At 40.7% G+C, this 16872-nt stretch overlaps 5 protein-coding genes across 5 annotated transcripts in view; 2 read left to right on the forward strand and 3 right to left on the reverse strand.

Annotated features, from left to right (window-relative positions):
- Positions 1–4551: 4551 nt before the first annotated feature.
- On the reverse strand, positions 4552–6092 carry HtrA2 (HTRA2-related serine protease). The gene is made up of 2 exons (XM_020942890.2): positions 4886–6092; positions 4552–4815 (listed from the first exon to the last, which is right to left on the reverse strand). Exons 1-2 carry the CDS (start codon positions 5983–5985, stop codon positions 4650–4652), a joined length of 1266 nt encoding a protein of 421 aa, XP_020798549.2. The 5' UTR covers positions 5986–6092; the 3' UTR covers positions 4552–4649.
- Positions 6093–6306: 214 nt separating this feature from the next.
- Positions 6307–7269, forward strand: mRpL11 (mitochondrial ribosomal protein L11). Its single transcript, XM_020942892.2, has 3 exons — positions 6307–6642; positions 6712–6996; positions 7048–7269. Exons 1-3 carry the CDS (start codon positions 6508–6510, stop codon positions 7216–7218), a joined length of 591 nt encoding a protein of 196 aa, XP_020798551.2. The 5' UTR covers positions 6307–6507; the 3' UTR covers positions 7219–7269.
- On the reverse strand, positions 7215–8338 carry LOC110176514 (ribosomal RNA processing protein 36 homolog). Its single transcript, XM_020942891.2, has 3 exons — positions 8100–8338; positions 7476–8016; positions 7215–7406 (listed from the first exon to the last, which is right to left on the reverse strand). Exons 1-3 carry the CDS (start codon positions 8166–8168, stop codon positions 7276–7278), a joined length of 741 nt encoding a protein of 246 aa, XP_020798550.2. The 5' UTR covers positions 8169–8338; the 3' UTR covers positions 7215–7275.
- Positions 8339–10602: 2264 nt separating this feature from the next.
- The window catches only part of Pde6 (phosphodiesterase 6), a 57565-nt gene continuing 51295 nt past the window's right edge, over positions 10603–16872 (reverse strand). Inside the window, exons 8-14 of the mRNA XM_086839808.1 lie at positions 15991–16431; positions 15679–15922; positions 15522–15613; positions 15110–15433; positions 14202–14355; positions 13979–14138; positions 10603–13862 (exon numbers count right to left, since the gene is read on the reverse strand). Coding sequence (XP_086695934.1) covers positions 13205–13862; positions 13979–14138; positions 14202–14355; positions 15110–15433; positions 15522–15613; positions 15679–15922; positions 15991–16431 — 2073 coding nt within the window. The 3' untranslated portion in view covers positions 10603–13204. The remainder of the gene's footprint in view (positions 13863–13978; positions 14139–14201; positions 14356–15109; positions 15434–15521; positions 15614–15678; positions 15923–15990; positions 16432–16872) is intronic.
- On the forward strand, positions 14630–15048 carry LOC110176488 (uncharacterized). Its single transcript, XM_020942862.2, has one exon. The coding sequence runs from the start codon at positions 14645–14647 to the stop codon at positions 15044–15046; it is 402 nt and encodes a 133-aa protein (XP_020798521.1). The 5' UTR covers positions 14630–14644; the 3' UTR covers positions 15047–15048.

Raw genomic sequence — 16872 nt, forward strand, 5'->3', positions numbered from 1 at the left:
ACCTAATGAAAATATTATACTTTTTTTATTAGATCAAGGTATTTATAAACTAATTATCATTTATAATTCATTCTTCGAACTATGTTATTTGATTGCGTAATAAAAAAGGTTTTAGAACTACCAAAATGTAAGGAAATATATTACTTTTATATATATAAATTTATGGGGAAACCATATCTACTACTATTTATGTATTTATCAACTCAAAGATTACGTAATATAATTGTACACCAACTTTGAACGTAAAACATCTTCTTCGTTTGGCATTTTCTAAATGATGTTTCTATTTAATTACACATCATGTGCCCACGGAATACCTCAATTAATGGATTACTGATACAACCATAAGAACAGATTGACCCACATTTCGTATATATGATAGTATGTTAGTATGTTTTTTTTTTTTGTATTGGATAGAGTCAGTCAGTACACAGAGTTGTCAATGATCAAGGCGATGATCAACGGGCTTTGCTATGCATTGCGACTGGCAGAATTATTATGTAACTTTTTGGCATATTAAAGTGATTTATGGCCCGTGGCATTGGCCATCGGCCATCGGCCCGAGACCCAAACCCGAGACCGAGCTCGATCTCTTGCTCTTGGCTTCGTTTTCATCTATGCCAGACTTCCTGCCCAGCTCCAGCTCCAGCTCCAGCTCCATCTCCGTTGTCCATTTGTTCGTCTTTATTTTTTCCTTTTTGAGGAGAACTTCTCACATGCGGGACGGCGGCGAGATGATGTCTTGAACTTTTGGGGGCGCAAAGTCGCAGCCATTTATTATCGGCGGTAAAAGTTTTCGGGGCTGAAACATTTTACAGTTGTGTGTCATGAACTTTAATGTTTAGCATGTGTTTGTTGCCGTTGTTGCTATTACAAAAGTTGCCTTGTGCCGTTGCAGTTGCAGTTGCTGGTGTAGTTATTGGTGTAGGTGTAGGTGTTTGTTGTGCAGCTCCATGCAGTTTTTTATATTTTTTTGTTAAATGTGAGCAGTTCATGGGAACAGAGTCGGCGAGAAAGTCGCTTGATTTAGGTGTCTGATGGGGTCACCTGGAAACAAAAAATAACAGCCAGAAAACCAATGTCCGTCCATTCCAACTGACATTTCTGGGTTAATGCGACGATTTTTGCAACGAAATGTCAGTTGCCGCAATTAAAGCCACGTTTAATAACTCAATCAAAATCGGCCCAAAAGTGACCCTCGTTAAACGTGGTCGGATTGATGGGGCAGCAGCCCTTTTGCCCCGAACCATTATTAATTGCCGCCTTTTATGAAAGTGTAGGCCAAGTCAAATCGCAAACACTTACCTACCGCCTTTGGCTGTTTAGCTTTAGGCCGCTTTTTTATTTAACCATTTTTGTTTTGTTTTTTCCCTAACTGCCGCAGCGTGTGAACATGATCACAGCCGCAAAACTAATGGCGCTGCCTGCTCACCGCAACTACAACTTTGTGATCTTAATTCAAAGTAATATCTACAAATGGCAAAAAGAAAAACGTTTATATAGAGGCCCAAATGCCCTGTTAGAAATAATGAGAAAATCGTATAACAAAACTTTGTGACTAACTAAGAAAATCATTCTCATTTATGCTACTTTTTGGTATCACAATTTCTTCGGAAAAAAGCTTTTGATGGTTTCCTATTTTTATTATGACTTTAATTAAACTCCTTATGGCATTAGCCAAAAATTACAATCTCTTTCTTTTAATTTATTTATTGTTAGTACCAAGATAAACATATTTGGACTCCAAAATGTATACCTTTGCTAGGTATTATAATTTGACTCAGGAGCTTGTAAAAATGTAAAGGAATCATTTCCGACCCCACAAATCATATATATTCTTGGTCAGCATTAACAGCCGAGTCGATCTAGCCATGTCTGATCAAAAAATTAATTTTCAAAATTTTTCAAAAAATTTGAAAATTTTATAAGGGGTTACATCATTAAAATTGTCAAAAATTGATAAAAATCCTAATCTTTTTAATTTTACAACTGAGTAAACAGATTAATTAATCTTATAAAAACTAACATAGGAGTGATTTCCGAATTAAAATTAGTGCTCTTTTGGCTTAGTTATGAGTTTTTTAAGCTTTGATTAGTGAAATAAAAAAAATTTCATATACAAATATGGATATTAAGTATCTTGCAGAGGTTATTATTATTTTAATCAGTGATGGAGTTATTTTCGACCCCATAAATCATATTTATTCTTGATCAGCATAAAAAGGCGAATCTTTTTAGATAAGTATAACAAAAATTTAATTTTTTCAAAAATTTCAAAATTTTTTAAGGGGTTACATCGATAAAATTGTCAAAAATTGGGAAAAAATAAATTTATTAAAATTGTTTTAATTTTTTTTCAAGTATGCAGACTCATTAACCTAATAAACGTAATAAAATTAGCATGGGAAAGCTTTCCGTTTTGAAATTAATGTATTTTTAGCTTAGTTATGAGTTTTTTAATCTTTGATTAGTTGCAAAATTTGTCATATATAAAAATCAATGAAAAGAATGTGATTATTTTAGGGTTAGCTATGATAAATTATCGACTTGATCCTAGAAATTAATTACAAACTGCAAAGGTATATAAAGTTCTGCTTCTCGAAGTTAGTTTTCTTTCTTTTTTTTTAAATAAAACAGACTTTGCAACATCATAGCTAAAGCACATTTCCAGACCAACTTAATAAAGTTTCCCAGGTTCCCTTGTAAACTCCAACCCTCCTTAATAGTCGCTTAGCTCCCCCTTTCGGCTAGTGTATGCCTCAAGTCACAATAAAACCAAAACATCGGCTAAATTTCTCACAGGTTTGTAATTTAAGAGTGTCGCCACAAAAACAAACAAACAACAACTAACCGGCGGGCAGGCAACTGCAACGACATATCCGTGCCCACGACAGCAACTGCGGCGATCACCACAAACTAATTGCAAAGTTTAAATGCGATACTTTTATGCATTTTAAATATTTCAATTAGTCGGCACTCCGAGTGCAGGCAGCAGCAGTCAGGGATTGAAAACCGAGACCCGAAAACCGAAACACAAAATGAAATGGAAGAAATGGCAGAAAGAAAGTGCAAAAAGGCACAAAAAGCGTGGGGCGCCAGCGAATAAAGTAAAAAGTGTTTACACGATCGAAAAGGAGAGGTACGTTTGCTTAACCCCATGGCCGAGAGTGAATATTGGCAAATTTATGAACTTTAAGCTGCATTTATGCGTGCGGCTTATAAGCAATAAAGGTAACTTAGTGCCAACAATGTCATAAAGGCCGCTGTCACATAAACAACGCCGTCGTCCACAATTGGCCAGTTGGCCGGAATCAATATGCGAATTTATATGCAGAAACTAAAAAAGCGTAGCATCGCCAAAAGCGAAAACAAAATTAATAATCACAAGAATTTCACTTTTCACGCAACGACAGCGGCAGCAGCAACATCAACATCAACAGCAACAGCAACAGCACAGCAGCAACATCATCGGCATCGTCTGCCTTGTCACCCACAAATAAACCAAAATAAGTGTGCATAACTTTAGTCGAAGTCTGGTTACTCTTTGTAATTATTTAGAATGTTGTGTGAAGACATTTTAAATTCTAAAATGAAGTATAAAATTATAAGTGATTTGAATTCTATAATGAAATAAAAAATTGTACATGCTTTCGGGATAATTTATGATTCTTCCTTTGGCAATAATTTAAAATACTCTTCAAGAACTTCAACCTAACATGGCAAAATACTTTACTAAAAGTTGCTCAACAAATGTAGATAGGGCATAAACAATATTTACGATAATTTCTATATAATTTGAATTGAAATATTAACTTCGATTTATTATTTCAGACATTTCCTCTCAATATATGAACATCCCCATTGCATATCTGTATTTCAATATTCTCAGCAATTTTATCATCTAACTCCTAGAACCACAAGTATAAGACATAAATGCATCTTTTAATAAGCATTTATTAAAATCGTTGAACATAAAGTTCAAGTAAATATTCAATAATCAGTTGTCTTAAATATCTTTTTAAATAAATTGAACACAAGCCATTTCCCCGAGAGAGTGTATAAACAGCTGGCGTCCAAGTGAAGCGCTTTTGGGAATACAGTTGCATAAATTTATTGAAATTTGCATTTCGGTCTTCGGCGCTTTTGCTGCTGCAGCCGCCTGTGTGCTGTGGTTTGGCCTATAAAAAATATGGCATCGATTGATCGCAACGCAAGATATTTCAATTAGCGTAAATACATTTTTGTCGTTGTTGGATGGGACGACAATCGAACGGACGGACACGAGAGTCGAGAGACACGCACGCAGCGCCTTCCATGAAAGAGAAATCGATGATGTTCGGAAATGGACAGACGCCGGACGACCCAATCGACCCAGTCGGAGAGATACTTACATTTTGGGGCCTTGCGATGCGTAGATTAACTTATGGTCTTGTCGCCATAATAATGGCCCCTGATAACGAGCTCTGGATCTATGCAAATTTCCCTACTCGTTAGTCAGAGACAAATATAGGCAGAAGTGGGATTGTCACAGATTTTTCCCAGGATCGATCGTTTCTGTTACAAATATATATATATTGCAAATCATGCGAACACAATCTGGTCATAGATCTATGCTAACAGGTTAGTGTGTAGCGTGGAGATGGCGTTCATTAGGGATCCTCTGGCGTGATGGTCACATGCATCTGCTTCACGCCGCGCAGGATGACTATGTCCAGCGTTTTACTGTTGTCGGCCAGGGCATCGTACACATCCGAGGAGTTCTTGATTTCCTTCTTGTTGATGTGGGTCACTATGTCGCCGGGTTGCAAACCGCCACTAGAAAAGGGATAGACAATTATGAATTAGAGATTTAGTCAAGAAATTTTGAAGTAAGATCCTGTCGTACCTGTGCGCCGGAGATCCCACAATGACCTTCCACACCAGCACCCCGTGCGTGAGGTTGTTGGGCATATTCTGGCTCCTAGACTTCAGCTCGAACAGTATGTCAGGCGTGAGCGTCAGCATGGTGATGCCCATGTAGCGCTTCACAGGATAGCCCGTCTTGTAGGCCGTTCCCTTTTTACGCCGCTCGGCCGCCCGCTCCAGGAAGACCTTCACATAGTCGATGGGAATGGCAAAGCTTATACCCGCCGTCACCTTCATCGAGTTAACGCCAATGGCCTCGCCGTCAAGGTTGACCAAGGGACCGCCCGAGTTACCGAACGTAATGGCAGCATCCGTTTGCAGATAGTTGATGTCCCTGTTCCGCAGGCCAAGTTCTTGGGAGGCCCGCTGCGTGGAGCTAATGACGCCGGCCGTGACCGTGTTGCTTAGGGCCAGGGGACTACCCAAAGCCACCACCCATTCACCGGAACGGAGGGTGCTGCTCTTCCCCAGCCGCATCACTGACAAGTTATTCACCTGGATGCGCAGCGTGGCCAAGTCGGAGGTCTGATCCACGTCCTCGATGGTGGCGGGAAAGGTCCGGCCGTCGGAGAGCCGCACCTGGACCATGGTGTGCGGCTTGTTGATTACCACGTGGGCATTGGTCAGGATGAGGCCGTTCTGTTCGATGATGAATCCAGAGCCATTCGAGGCCGTAATGGGCTGACCGCTGAAGTAATCAAAGTGTCGCGTATCCTTGATCTCGATGTAGACCACGGAGTCCGCACAACCGGCGACCACGTCGGCTATGAAGTTGTAGTCGCGCCTCCGGCTGGACATCGCTCTGGCGGCTATCGTGGGCGTGAGCTCTTCTCGCTCGATCACCAACGTACTGGCCACCGCCCCTAGGGAGAAGGGCACAAAGAAGCGGACCAGGCTGCGCCACCCGAACTTTCTCTGGCCGCTGTCCTTTTGCTCGCCATCCTGACGATCTCGTCCACTGTCTTGCCCGTTGTCCTGGCTTCTGTGCGATGTTGTGTGGCTGCTTCGCTGGACCAGGTGGGTGGAAGTAGTACAGCGTCTTAGTATAGCCAGCAGGCGGTGCGAGGCACGCAACGTCATCCTCTGTATCTATCTCTGTGAACCGGAGTAGGAGTCGTTCCTTGTTATTGTTATTTAATTTCTGACTTCTCAGTTGGCAGCAGCAGCTGATTTCAATTTTGTACACTGGCCAAAGCCGGCAGCTGCAACACCCACAACCTATCGCTATCGATAGCTACCGATAGGCGCGTGGGAAACAGCTTTTGGCCGCGGCAGTAAGGGCACGTCGGCAATTTTTACGTTAATTTGGCTATATAACATTTAGCTTGCATTGAATAAGGTTCTCAGTTATTTTCGGTTGATTTCATAGTATTTCTATTTAAAAGTTAAAGCGAGTGACAAACAAAACTAATGAGCTTCAGGATATTATTCTATTTATACGAAATTTAAAATCGATATATTTTCCCGCTAAATCTTTCAGAATTTGAAAAAGGTGGCATCACCGTCGTCAGCTGGTGCCGCTGCTTCTTCTTCCTCGCACCAACACATTTTGCTTTGCATAACACTTAAAAGCATTTGTTTAGCCGAAATAAATCAATTAAAATGTCCAAGGCGGCAGGCAAACTGAAATCCCTGAAGAAGACAGTGGAGCGAGTGACACACACGAGCAAACTGAGAACGAATATACCCGCAGGAATGGCAGCCGCAGGTCCCCCCTTGGGTCCCATGTTGGGACAGGTGAGTGAGCCACCGGCTTTGTACATAGCTTATAATACATATTAATAATTCCTCTTTTGCCCAACACAGCGCGCCATTAATATAGCTGCCTTTTGCAAGGATTTCAACGCCAAGACAGCGGAAATGAAGGAGGGCGTGCCTCTGCCCTGCAGGATTTCCGTGAACAGCGACCGCAGCTACGACCTGGTCATACATCATCCACCTGCCACCTTTTTCCTGAAACAAGCGGCTGGCCTGCAGAGGGGCACTATGACGCCTGGCAAGGAGGTGGCCGGCATGATCACGCTGAAGCATTTGTACGAAATAGCCGCCATCAAGATTCAGGATCCGCCAAATGCCCTGCTCACTATGGAGGTAAGGAAACCTCAACAAATGAATAACAAAATCTAATAATAATATTCTTAGCAAATGTGCGTAATGCTAATTAGCATTGCCCGGACCTGTGGCATCAAGGTGGTCAGAGACATCGATCCGGCGGCCTATGGCGAATTTCTGGAGGAGCGAAAACTTATTGTGGAGCAGCAGAGACGCGAGCTGCAGGAAAAGAGAGAGGCCAAAATGTTACGCACGGGTTAAGTTTACTAAGAGCTTTGTTTTTATTTCTTAAAAATATACTTAAAAAGAGGACAAGACTTATTCTATGCCAATGCGCTTGCGGTCCTTGGCGGCGTTCTTCTTGCGCCGCTTTTCCAGATGTTTGTTTAGTTTCCCCGTTTCTTTCAGCTGCTCGAACTGGGCCACCAGCTCCTGGGCGCGACGTTCCTCTGTGGAGAATGTATAATGTATATATAATATTATAGTGAGAGATTTGATTAATATATATAGAAACTCACTCTTTGTTAGATAGTGCGGCAGTTCTCCTTTGTTGTGCTTCTTCTGGATGTTGTCGCGCTCCTTTTTTAGTTGCTTCTGCTTTTGTTGCCACTTCCTGTCCTCCACATTCTTGTTGATTAGTCGCTGCATGGTGTGCTTTATCTTGTGTTTTTCCTCGTCATTCTGCACCTTGTCAAGCTGCTTCTTCAGCTGGCCCACCTCCTTGTCGCGGATTTGCGTGACAAACTCATAGTTTTTCTTGAAGGTCTCGGCATTATAAGTGCCCGATTTCTCGTCAAACCGTGGATCCCTCAGCTCTGCTGTCTTCTTTCGCTCAGCCCGATGTTCGGCGCCCAGGAACGGAACCTGCCGTCGCGAAGACATCTCTCGAGGTCGATTTTTGTTGAGCCTCTTTAAATCGGTCCTGGTTTTAGGTTTGTTGTTGATTCTTGAGGATTTTCCCCCGAGGACGGCTTCCTTGTAGACTTTGGCACCCAGTTCTTCTTTCAGTTTCATGATCTCCTCGAAGGTCATGCCTTTGAGGTCTTGGCGAATGGCATTCTGTAAAGGAGAAAGTAAGAATTCATTAAGGTAAGTAAATTTTGAAATCCCGTGCAAGGAATTGTTAGTTAGACCTTTCCTACCTGAGTATCGTCTTCACTGCTGCCTTCCTCTTGCTCTGAGGCAGATGACAGTTCATCCTCTGATGACATATTTCTTTTAAATTTACACAAATTCCTTGAAATTAATAATTTATTTACGTTTTCAATATTTCACGTGTTGGTTTGTTTTGGTAAATTAAGCCAGATGTGACCAGCGCATACATTTTTCATAATGCTAAAGAACTAGAATAAATGCTTAGTGAAGACTTAAACCGTCTCCCCAAAAAGGAGTTTACCAACACTTATAATTTGTAATCGATAATTTAAAACTAGAACCTGAAATTATTTATTAATTATATAAGAAATATATATCAAATTATTAAGAAAAAATTATTATAAAATAGTAATTTGAATGCTACGAGTTGAGGTTAAAATTATACTTTTATTACTAAGATAATAAAAGATGAATGCTGGCGCGCATTACTACTGGCAAGTAAGGTGTCAAATTCTAACAACAGTGCAAGATAGCTAGTTATCTATCACTGGTGGCAAGCGGGTCGCCATATTTCTCAACAGTACAAGATAGCTAAATAACCATCACTGGTGGCAAGTGGGATGCCATTTTACTACCAACAATGCACTAATGCTAAATAAGCATCACTGGTGGTAAGTAAGATGCCATTTTCTCCCAACAGTGAAATGCGCATCTCAGTTGGCAAGTAAGATGCCATTTTGCATTTTGCAACAGTTCAAAATAGATAAATGAGATTCACTGCTGGCTAGCGAGTTACCATTCTCTCCTACAAGTGCAATATAGCTAGATGCGCAGCACTGGTGGGTAAGATGCCATTTTTTCCCAATAATGCAGTATAGCAAAATGAGCATCACTGATGGCAAGTAAGATGCCATTTTCTCCCAATATTACAATATTGCTAAATGAGCATCACTGGTGGTAAGTAAGATGCCATTTTTTCCCAATATTGCAATATAGCTAAATGACCATCACTGGTGGGAAGTAAGATGACATTTTTTCCCAAATTTGCAATATAGCTAAATGAGCATCTCTGATAACAAGTAAGATGCCATTTTGTCCCAAATTTGCAATATAGCTAAATGAGCATCTCTGATAACAAGTAAGATGCCATTTTTTCCCAATATTGCAATATAGCTAAATGAGCATCACTGGTGGTAAGTAAGATGCAATTTTCTCCCAATATTGCAACAAAGCCAAATGAGCATCACTGGTGGTAAGTAAGATGCCATTTTTTCCCAATATTGCAATATAGCTAAATGAGCATCACTGATGGCAAGTAAGATGCCATTTTCTCCCAATAATGCAATATAGCTAAATGAGCATCACTGATGGCAAGTAAGATGCAATTTTCTCCCAATATTGCAATATAGCTAAATGAGCATCACTGGTGGCAAGTAATATGCCATTTTCTCCCAATATTGCAATATAGCTAAATGAGCATCACTGATGGCAAGTAAGATGCCATTTTCTCCCAATATTACAATATAGCTAAATGAGCATCACTGGTGGCAAGTAAGATGTCATTTTTTCCCAATATTGCAATATAGCTAAATGAGCATCTCTGATAACAAGTAAGATGCCATTTTTTCCCAATATTACAATATTGCTAAATGAGCATCACTGGTGGTAAGTAGGATGCCATTTTTTCCCAATATTGCAATATAGCTAAATGAGCATCACTGATGGCAAGTAAGATGTCATTTTCTCCCAATATTGCAATATAGCTAAATGAGCATCACTGATGGCAAGTAAGATGCCATTTTCTCCCAATATTGCAATATAGCTAAATGAGCATCACTGATGACAAGTAAGATGCCATTTTCCCTCAATAATGCAATATAGCAATGAGCATCACTGGTGGCCACTTCCGATCCCACCTTATAATTTAACAATTTTGGGTCTGAAGTACCAGGCGAACAGAAGGCAGCAGAAGGTCGATTAACATATTTTACTAAGCCCCCTAAAAGTATGCTTTACATTTAAATAAAATAAATTTCAATTCCCTGTCGTTGGCAATTTAATACATTCTGGGTCTGAAGTACCAGGCGAACAGAAAGCAGCAGAAGGTCGATTAACATATTTTGCTAATCCCCCTAGAAGTATGCTTCACCATTAAATAGAAAATAAGTGCAGCCGAAAAGTATGCTTTACATTTAAATAAAATAAATTTGAGTTTCCTATTTTTGGCATTTACATAGTGAAGGAGTCGTTTCCGACCCTATAAACTATATATATTCGTGATCAGCGTGAACAGACGGTTCGATCTGGCTACGTCAGATGGGGTAAAAATTTTTAGCCATTTTTTAGAAATTTTAAAATTGCGAAAAATTTACCAAAATTTTAATTTCTTTAAATTCTAAATTGAGTATGCAGATTTACTACTCTAATAAAAACTAAAACATAAACGCTTTCCGAATCAAAATTAGTGCCTTTTAAACTTATTTATAAATTAAAAAAAAATTATTTTTAAGAAAATTTGTCCTGCAAAAAAGCAATAAAACTCATCCAGTCTAGAGTAATTCCCAATGGTGTGATTTATTTTTGATTCAATTGCAAGTCTTACATAGTTAGGTAAACAAATGGAGAATAACTCTCTTAGATCGTTTTTTGGATAACAGAAACACGAAACGAAACTCCGAAGGAATGTACACAATTAAATGTCACAACTAAACAAAGTGAGGACTTTGTAACGGTATTGATTTCGATTTTTTGATTTTGATTTTCAAGCGAGCGACAGAGTAACTAGAAAAATAGTTGCAAAACTTTCTTAATCTTTTTTTTGGACATTTAGTAGCCAAAATTTGATTAGCACACGCAGACCTGTAATAAAAATAATGAGATGCTCTTAAACACGTTAAGTCTAAGCAATTCAGTTACAGTTACATTAGTCACATGTAAATATTTCATATATAGGTTCTGTTACATATTATATTTAGTTTATGCTTATGCCTTCGTTTACTTTTATGCTCTATATTTTATAGTTTGCTTTGTACACGTACACACAGATAAAGTAAACTTCATTGCAACAACTAGGTGAGTGTGGGACCGGATTAATCGTATTTAACCGAGTGCGATTATTATTTGCCAAATATTATTTATCATATTCGTATTTTGCTTGAGTTCGAGTTCAAAAATTGACTGCTGTCGTCTATCTTTAAGCTAATATTTATATTTATACAATCCAAACAGAGTACGAAATGTTTTCTCATTCGCTTCCTGTCTCCGCAGAGTTCAATTAATCCATATTTGTGCTGTGCTCACAATCGAGTTGCTTCTTGTGGGAAATATCATATAATATTGCTATAGTTTTGCTACGTAAATACAATACGCTTAGCACTCGTTCTGTGCATACAAATATTAGTTATTAATTAATAGTTGTTAGTTTAGTTCATTAGTTATTAGTAGAGCTATAAAGTAGATCTCAAGCCGATCACAGGCGAGGACTAGTGGTAATCACTGTCGTCTCTATTCTCGATTCCCGATGCCTGCTGGAATTATATAGCCTCTCACAAAGTCTCCTTAAATAGGGTTGGTTTCTTCTATAGTATTTCATACGTTTTGACTAGCACGATTTGGTTACGATGACTACGTACACTCTTAGCTAGTTTAGTTTGGTTGCATCTACTTAGTTAGTTTAGTTTCGCGGTTTACAATCACCTAAAAGCGACAGACACATCTATATATATATATAGAGTATATAGCATATATTCGTATAGAGATAGAGAGAGAGGGGATAGTATCCGACAAAAGGTTCAACCCGTGGGCTTCGCACCTTCGGGACCTTAAATAGATCACATATTTTGACATTCACTTATGCTTAATATTGCAACTGCATTTGCTTCTGCCTAATGCTCGTCCTCTTGTATATGGATAGCTATAGTACTTAAAACATATATCAAACATATTCATATACATCCTCTGTTCACGATTTTCTGCTGCGATTACATTTTTTGTTAATTTTTTATTGGTAAAATTGCATCTTTCTTTCAGTTCCAATTTGTATGGCGATTCAAAACAACTTTAACATGAAGCTGTTGTGTTTTTATATTTTTAAAAATTAATTCCTAATGATTTATTATACCCTTTGAGGGTATTATTTAATTACTTTGAACTTTGCAAACGCGCTAAAGTATTCATTTCCGACCCTATATCCCATATATATTATTTATCAGCGTCAACTGCCAAATCGATCTGGCTATGTCCGGCGGAAAAATACATTTTTCAAATTTTTTAAAATTTAAAAATTTTACAAGGGGTTACATCATTAAAATTGTCAAAAATTGATCAAAATCCTATTTTTTTTATTTTTAAATTGAGTGTGCAGATTTATTAAAATACTAAAAACTAACATAGAAGTGATTTTGGAATTGAAATTAATGCTCTTTTGGCTTAGTTATGAGATTTTTAAAGTGTGATTTTAGAACAAATTTGCATATAAAAATTGGGTCAAAAATGGCTTTATAATTTCAGTCACAAGCTGTAAATCTGTGAAGGAGTCATTTCCGACCCAATAAATCATATAAATTATTGATCAGCATCAACAGGCGAAGCGTTCTAGCTATCTAAGGAATAAAAACAAAATTTTTAAAAATTTTCAATTTTTTCAAAAAAAGGAAAGGGGTTACATCATTAAAATTGTCAAAATTTGATAAAAAATTGAATTTAAAAAATTTAAAAACCCAGTATGCAGATTTGTTAACCTTATAAAAACTAACACAGATCAGCTTTCCGAATCGAGATTAATGCATTTTTGGCTAAATTATGATCGATTTAGGATTTGGCTCCCTGATCCAATTCAAGCTACAAGGGTATACGAACTTTGGCTATCGCAAACGTTTCAAACTTTTAAATACATTTCCAAGAATTTCTCTGGAAAAACTTTTAGGTCCCTAAAATAGTAGTGCAATTTTACCAGCAAAAAAATGACACAAACTAATCGGATTTGAATGTGTGAACATGGCCAATAGATACAGGTAGGAGCAACAAGTTAGTGTGAACCTTTTAGCAAAATCGACGCCAATTAGAACTCGGTCATCCCCCCTCCGCACTTGTGGTCAGTCTCACTGCCCGGAGTGCTGGAGGGGGTCGCCATATTCTAATTGGACGGCTTTCGTCATAAGAGCGCGCACAGCTTGGAGCGCTTCTTGGACTTGTCCACCACCTGGACCTGTCCAGAGGCGCCAACGACGCCGCCGCCGCCAGCGGACGAGGTGGATGAGGAGGCGGACATGCGGCCCATGCTGCCGGAGGCCTGCGGTTGCGACGGACTCGTCGGACTCTTGTCGTCCATATCCTCGCTGACGTGGGATTCGAGGAGCTTCAACGAGGTCTTCGGCTTGGAGCCATCCATGCTGTTGTACAGCGTCTTCGAGAGCTTAGAACGAACGGCCTTACCCAGAGCTCCCGTCTTCTTCATGCTCAGCCGGGAGCCACTGCGCTGGTGCTCCGGCGTGTGACTGTCCTCGCTGCCGTGCTGCGATTGCGACTGCTGATTGCAGTTGAGCGTGGTCACCGTGAACTCAATGTCCTTGATCTCCTCGTCCTCGCAGGCGGCAAACTCTTCCACCGGCTTGTCAATGGTATCGTGATCGATCCAGGTGAGACCCATCTCCACCTTCTCGGCCAAATCCTGCCAGTTGCGTCGATTCTCCAGGGTGCCCTCGTACAAGGGAGTGATCCATGGGAAAGTGTCGCAAAGAACTCTATACAGAGGTAGGCAGATCACATCGATAAAGCCCACCTGCATCTTGGGTAGCTCGTCCTTGCGTTCCCTATTAAATTATTATTAATTAAGAGATAATTTGAGGCAGAGGTGCCCATGCAAAGCATTCGATAAAACGAAGCTTGCCAAAGTAGTGCTCTGTTAAGGAGTAATAGTTCCACTCACCTGTCCATCATGGCCACTGGCTGTGTGTTGAGCTGCAGCTTCTCGAGATCTCCCTGATCAAAGAATTCATCGGCCACTAACTTGGCCACTTTGTGTTGAACCTCCCAGGGTTTGGCAATGGCGCTCACATCGCAGGCTGTCATCATCATGCCGCAAAGTACTGAAAACAGGTAAATGTATTAATTAATTATTAAGAAAGGGTATGGTAATAAGTTCCACTTACAATCCTTTTTCTCCTCGCCTTGCCAGTCGAATTCCCCATTTTCCACCAACTCCAGGAAAGCATTTCGCTTCTTGAAGTACATGGCCAGATCGGTGGACAGAATGGCGCTCTCAACAGTCTTCATAACGGAGCGATAATCCTCCGGTGACAGGGCCTGAAAGCAAAAGCAAATAAGACCTTAAACAATGCCAGAAATAGATATTCTATTCTTAAGTTGGTATCCCAGAAACACCTGTACCCATGACGTCACCTTCTCCGAAGACATGTGCTTAAACAAAAGTTCACATCTTATCGGAGTCAAGGTGGTCTCACTTTCCAAGATCTTTCAGTAAATAAGAATATAGTTTCTCGCTAATTGAAGGTCGTTAGCCAATCGTGAATGTAGTATAAAAATGCGACTGTCTCAGCAAAAGGTATATCAGTTTACAATTGAAGCAAGCAACATGAAGGCATCCACCGTTCTCTTCGTCCTTTCCGCAGCCCTATTTGTGGCCCATGTGTGGGGCGCCGATACCACTACCTCGACGGAATCTAGCGACCCCACAACCACTACGACTGAATCTACTACTACGGAATCTACGACCGATACAACCTCCTCATCTTCGTCCTCAGGCACCGGCAGGATTGTGCGAATCAGCAACCTGAAATACTCGGTCACTCGAAGGATCAAGATTGGATCCACCACGGCTTCAACGAGCACCCGTTCCCGCAGTGCCAGGGCCCGCAAGGCTCGCCTGGCCAAGGCCAAGAAGGCTCGTGCCGGCAAGGCAGTCAGGAAGGCCATCAAGCGAAACTTGAGCAAGAAGGCCAGAAACAACGGCAACGTTCGCGTTTACCGCGGTTAAGCTGAACTTTGTTAACACACTTTTCCAATAAAATATACATTTATAAAGATATAATAATCTCACCTGAAATATATTATTTCCCTCCGAGTTGAGGATCATCACGCACTGATCGAAGTGATGATGCTCCATTGTGCTGGTGGTGTACAAAATGGCCAACGGGGATTCGGTTTTGGTCTGAAAGGCATTGTTAGTGCCGCGATGATCCAGATCGTGGCACAAACAGGCCACCAGCAGGCCCAGGATCTCTAGATCAGTCATGAAGCGCTCCATCTTGCCGGTTTTTAGCATGGCAAACATGGTTTGGGCCACATTCAGGGCATGCCGCCAATTGTGGTACTTCACGGGACGATAGTTCTTTCGGACACTCAAGACCCAACGGCAAAGGACCTGAGAAAGGGATTAATTATTATATAGTTAAATATATAAACAAAGGTTAAAGAGGTTTATTATAACTAACAGATTTATAGAAACTCACATCATAGGGTATTTGAAATTGCGAGACCAAATTGCACTGCATAAACATGCGCAGCACGGCCCTACAAGTGTCATCGTCCACTAGTTCAAAGTCTGTAAACAGGATTTTATAATAAATTAATTATTTTGGTAGGATTTCGAAGATGAAATACCCTTACCCGTAAAGGTAAAACTGTACAGGTTGTAGGACTCCGCCTCTGCAATCGCATCCTGTGTAAGCTTCTCCGTCTGATCCTGACTGGCGGTGGCATGGTAACTGAGGCACTCGAGAGCCACCTTCTGCTTGGCCATCAGCTTGCAGGCATTCTCGTACATCTGAGTGTTGTGGATGCCCAGGCCACAGAATATGGCAAAGGCCTCGAAGATCGAGGCATCCGAATCGGTAAAGGGAACGCCCTTGGCCTAAAGAAATTTAAATATATCAATTAATATATTTTAATCATTATTATTTTAAGTTTCCTTTTGCATACCTTGTTTATCAACTGAGCCACACCAATCACCGTCTTCTGGGCATTGACAATGGGCATGCAGAGTATGGCCTGGGTGCTATCGATCTCGCTCTCGGCTCTGATTTGGTTGTGCTCCCTGACCCACTCGTGGACATCGCATATGTTCACCGTCTGCCCTGTGGTGGCCACAAACTGGGCAATCTGGGCCAGGGTCGAGGTGCTGAGCTCGCTGATCGAAGGCCGTGAGACATTGGCCGCCTGATACTCGCCACCGAGTTCAAACAGAACTGTGAAGCGATTTCGCATTTTCTGCCAAACAAAAAACACAAGGATCCCTTGTGAGGAATCAATATCCTTGAAGGGGACTCGAGGCAAACTTACCTTCTCCTCGAAGCTGTCGGCTGACTTGATGGCGCGGGTGGCTGGCTGATTGGGCTTCTCAATTATCTTCTCCAAATGGCTCTGTAAACGAGAGTAAGAGTAGGAAACGACATTAAGTGTCTGCCACTAATGGAACTCCTAACACTTTTCCCCGCCCCAGCAGCAGCAGCAGCCAACTTGTTGATAAATTGCACTGCAACACTGCAGAACTGCAGAACCACCTCCCCTGCGAACATAATTAAGCTGACATGTTGCACATGACGGGCATGTCAGCCAAGTTTTCAGAGTTCAGTCCGGCTGAAAGCCCCCTGGGCCAGCTAGCTTTATGGGCTAATAAATTGTCCATTACCCGGACATGGACTGGCATTATCAGCTGGCTAATTAGTATATGGCATTTAAGCAAATTTAACAGCAAAGAGCACTCCACATATCCCAATTATTAATAATAATGTCGGGAGTGAAACAAAAGGCCATTCCATTATTGAGTTTAGTTCATGGTAAGTTCTTGCCTCCATCTGATCG

This window comes from Drosophila serrata, unplaced genomic scaffold, assembly GCF_035046125.1.
Source record: "Drosophila serrata isolate PLE 108 unplaced genomic scaffold, ASM3504612v1 contig_376, whole genome shotgun sequence".
Classification (NCBI taxonomy): domain Eukaryota; kingdom Metazoa; phylum Arthropoda; class Insecta; order Diptera; family Drosophilidae; genus Drosophila; species Drosophila serrata.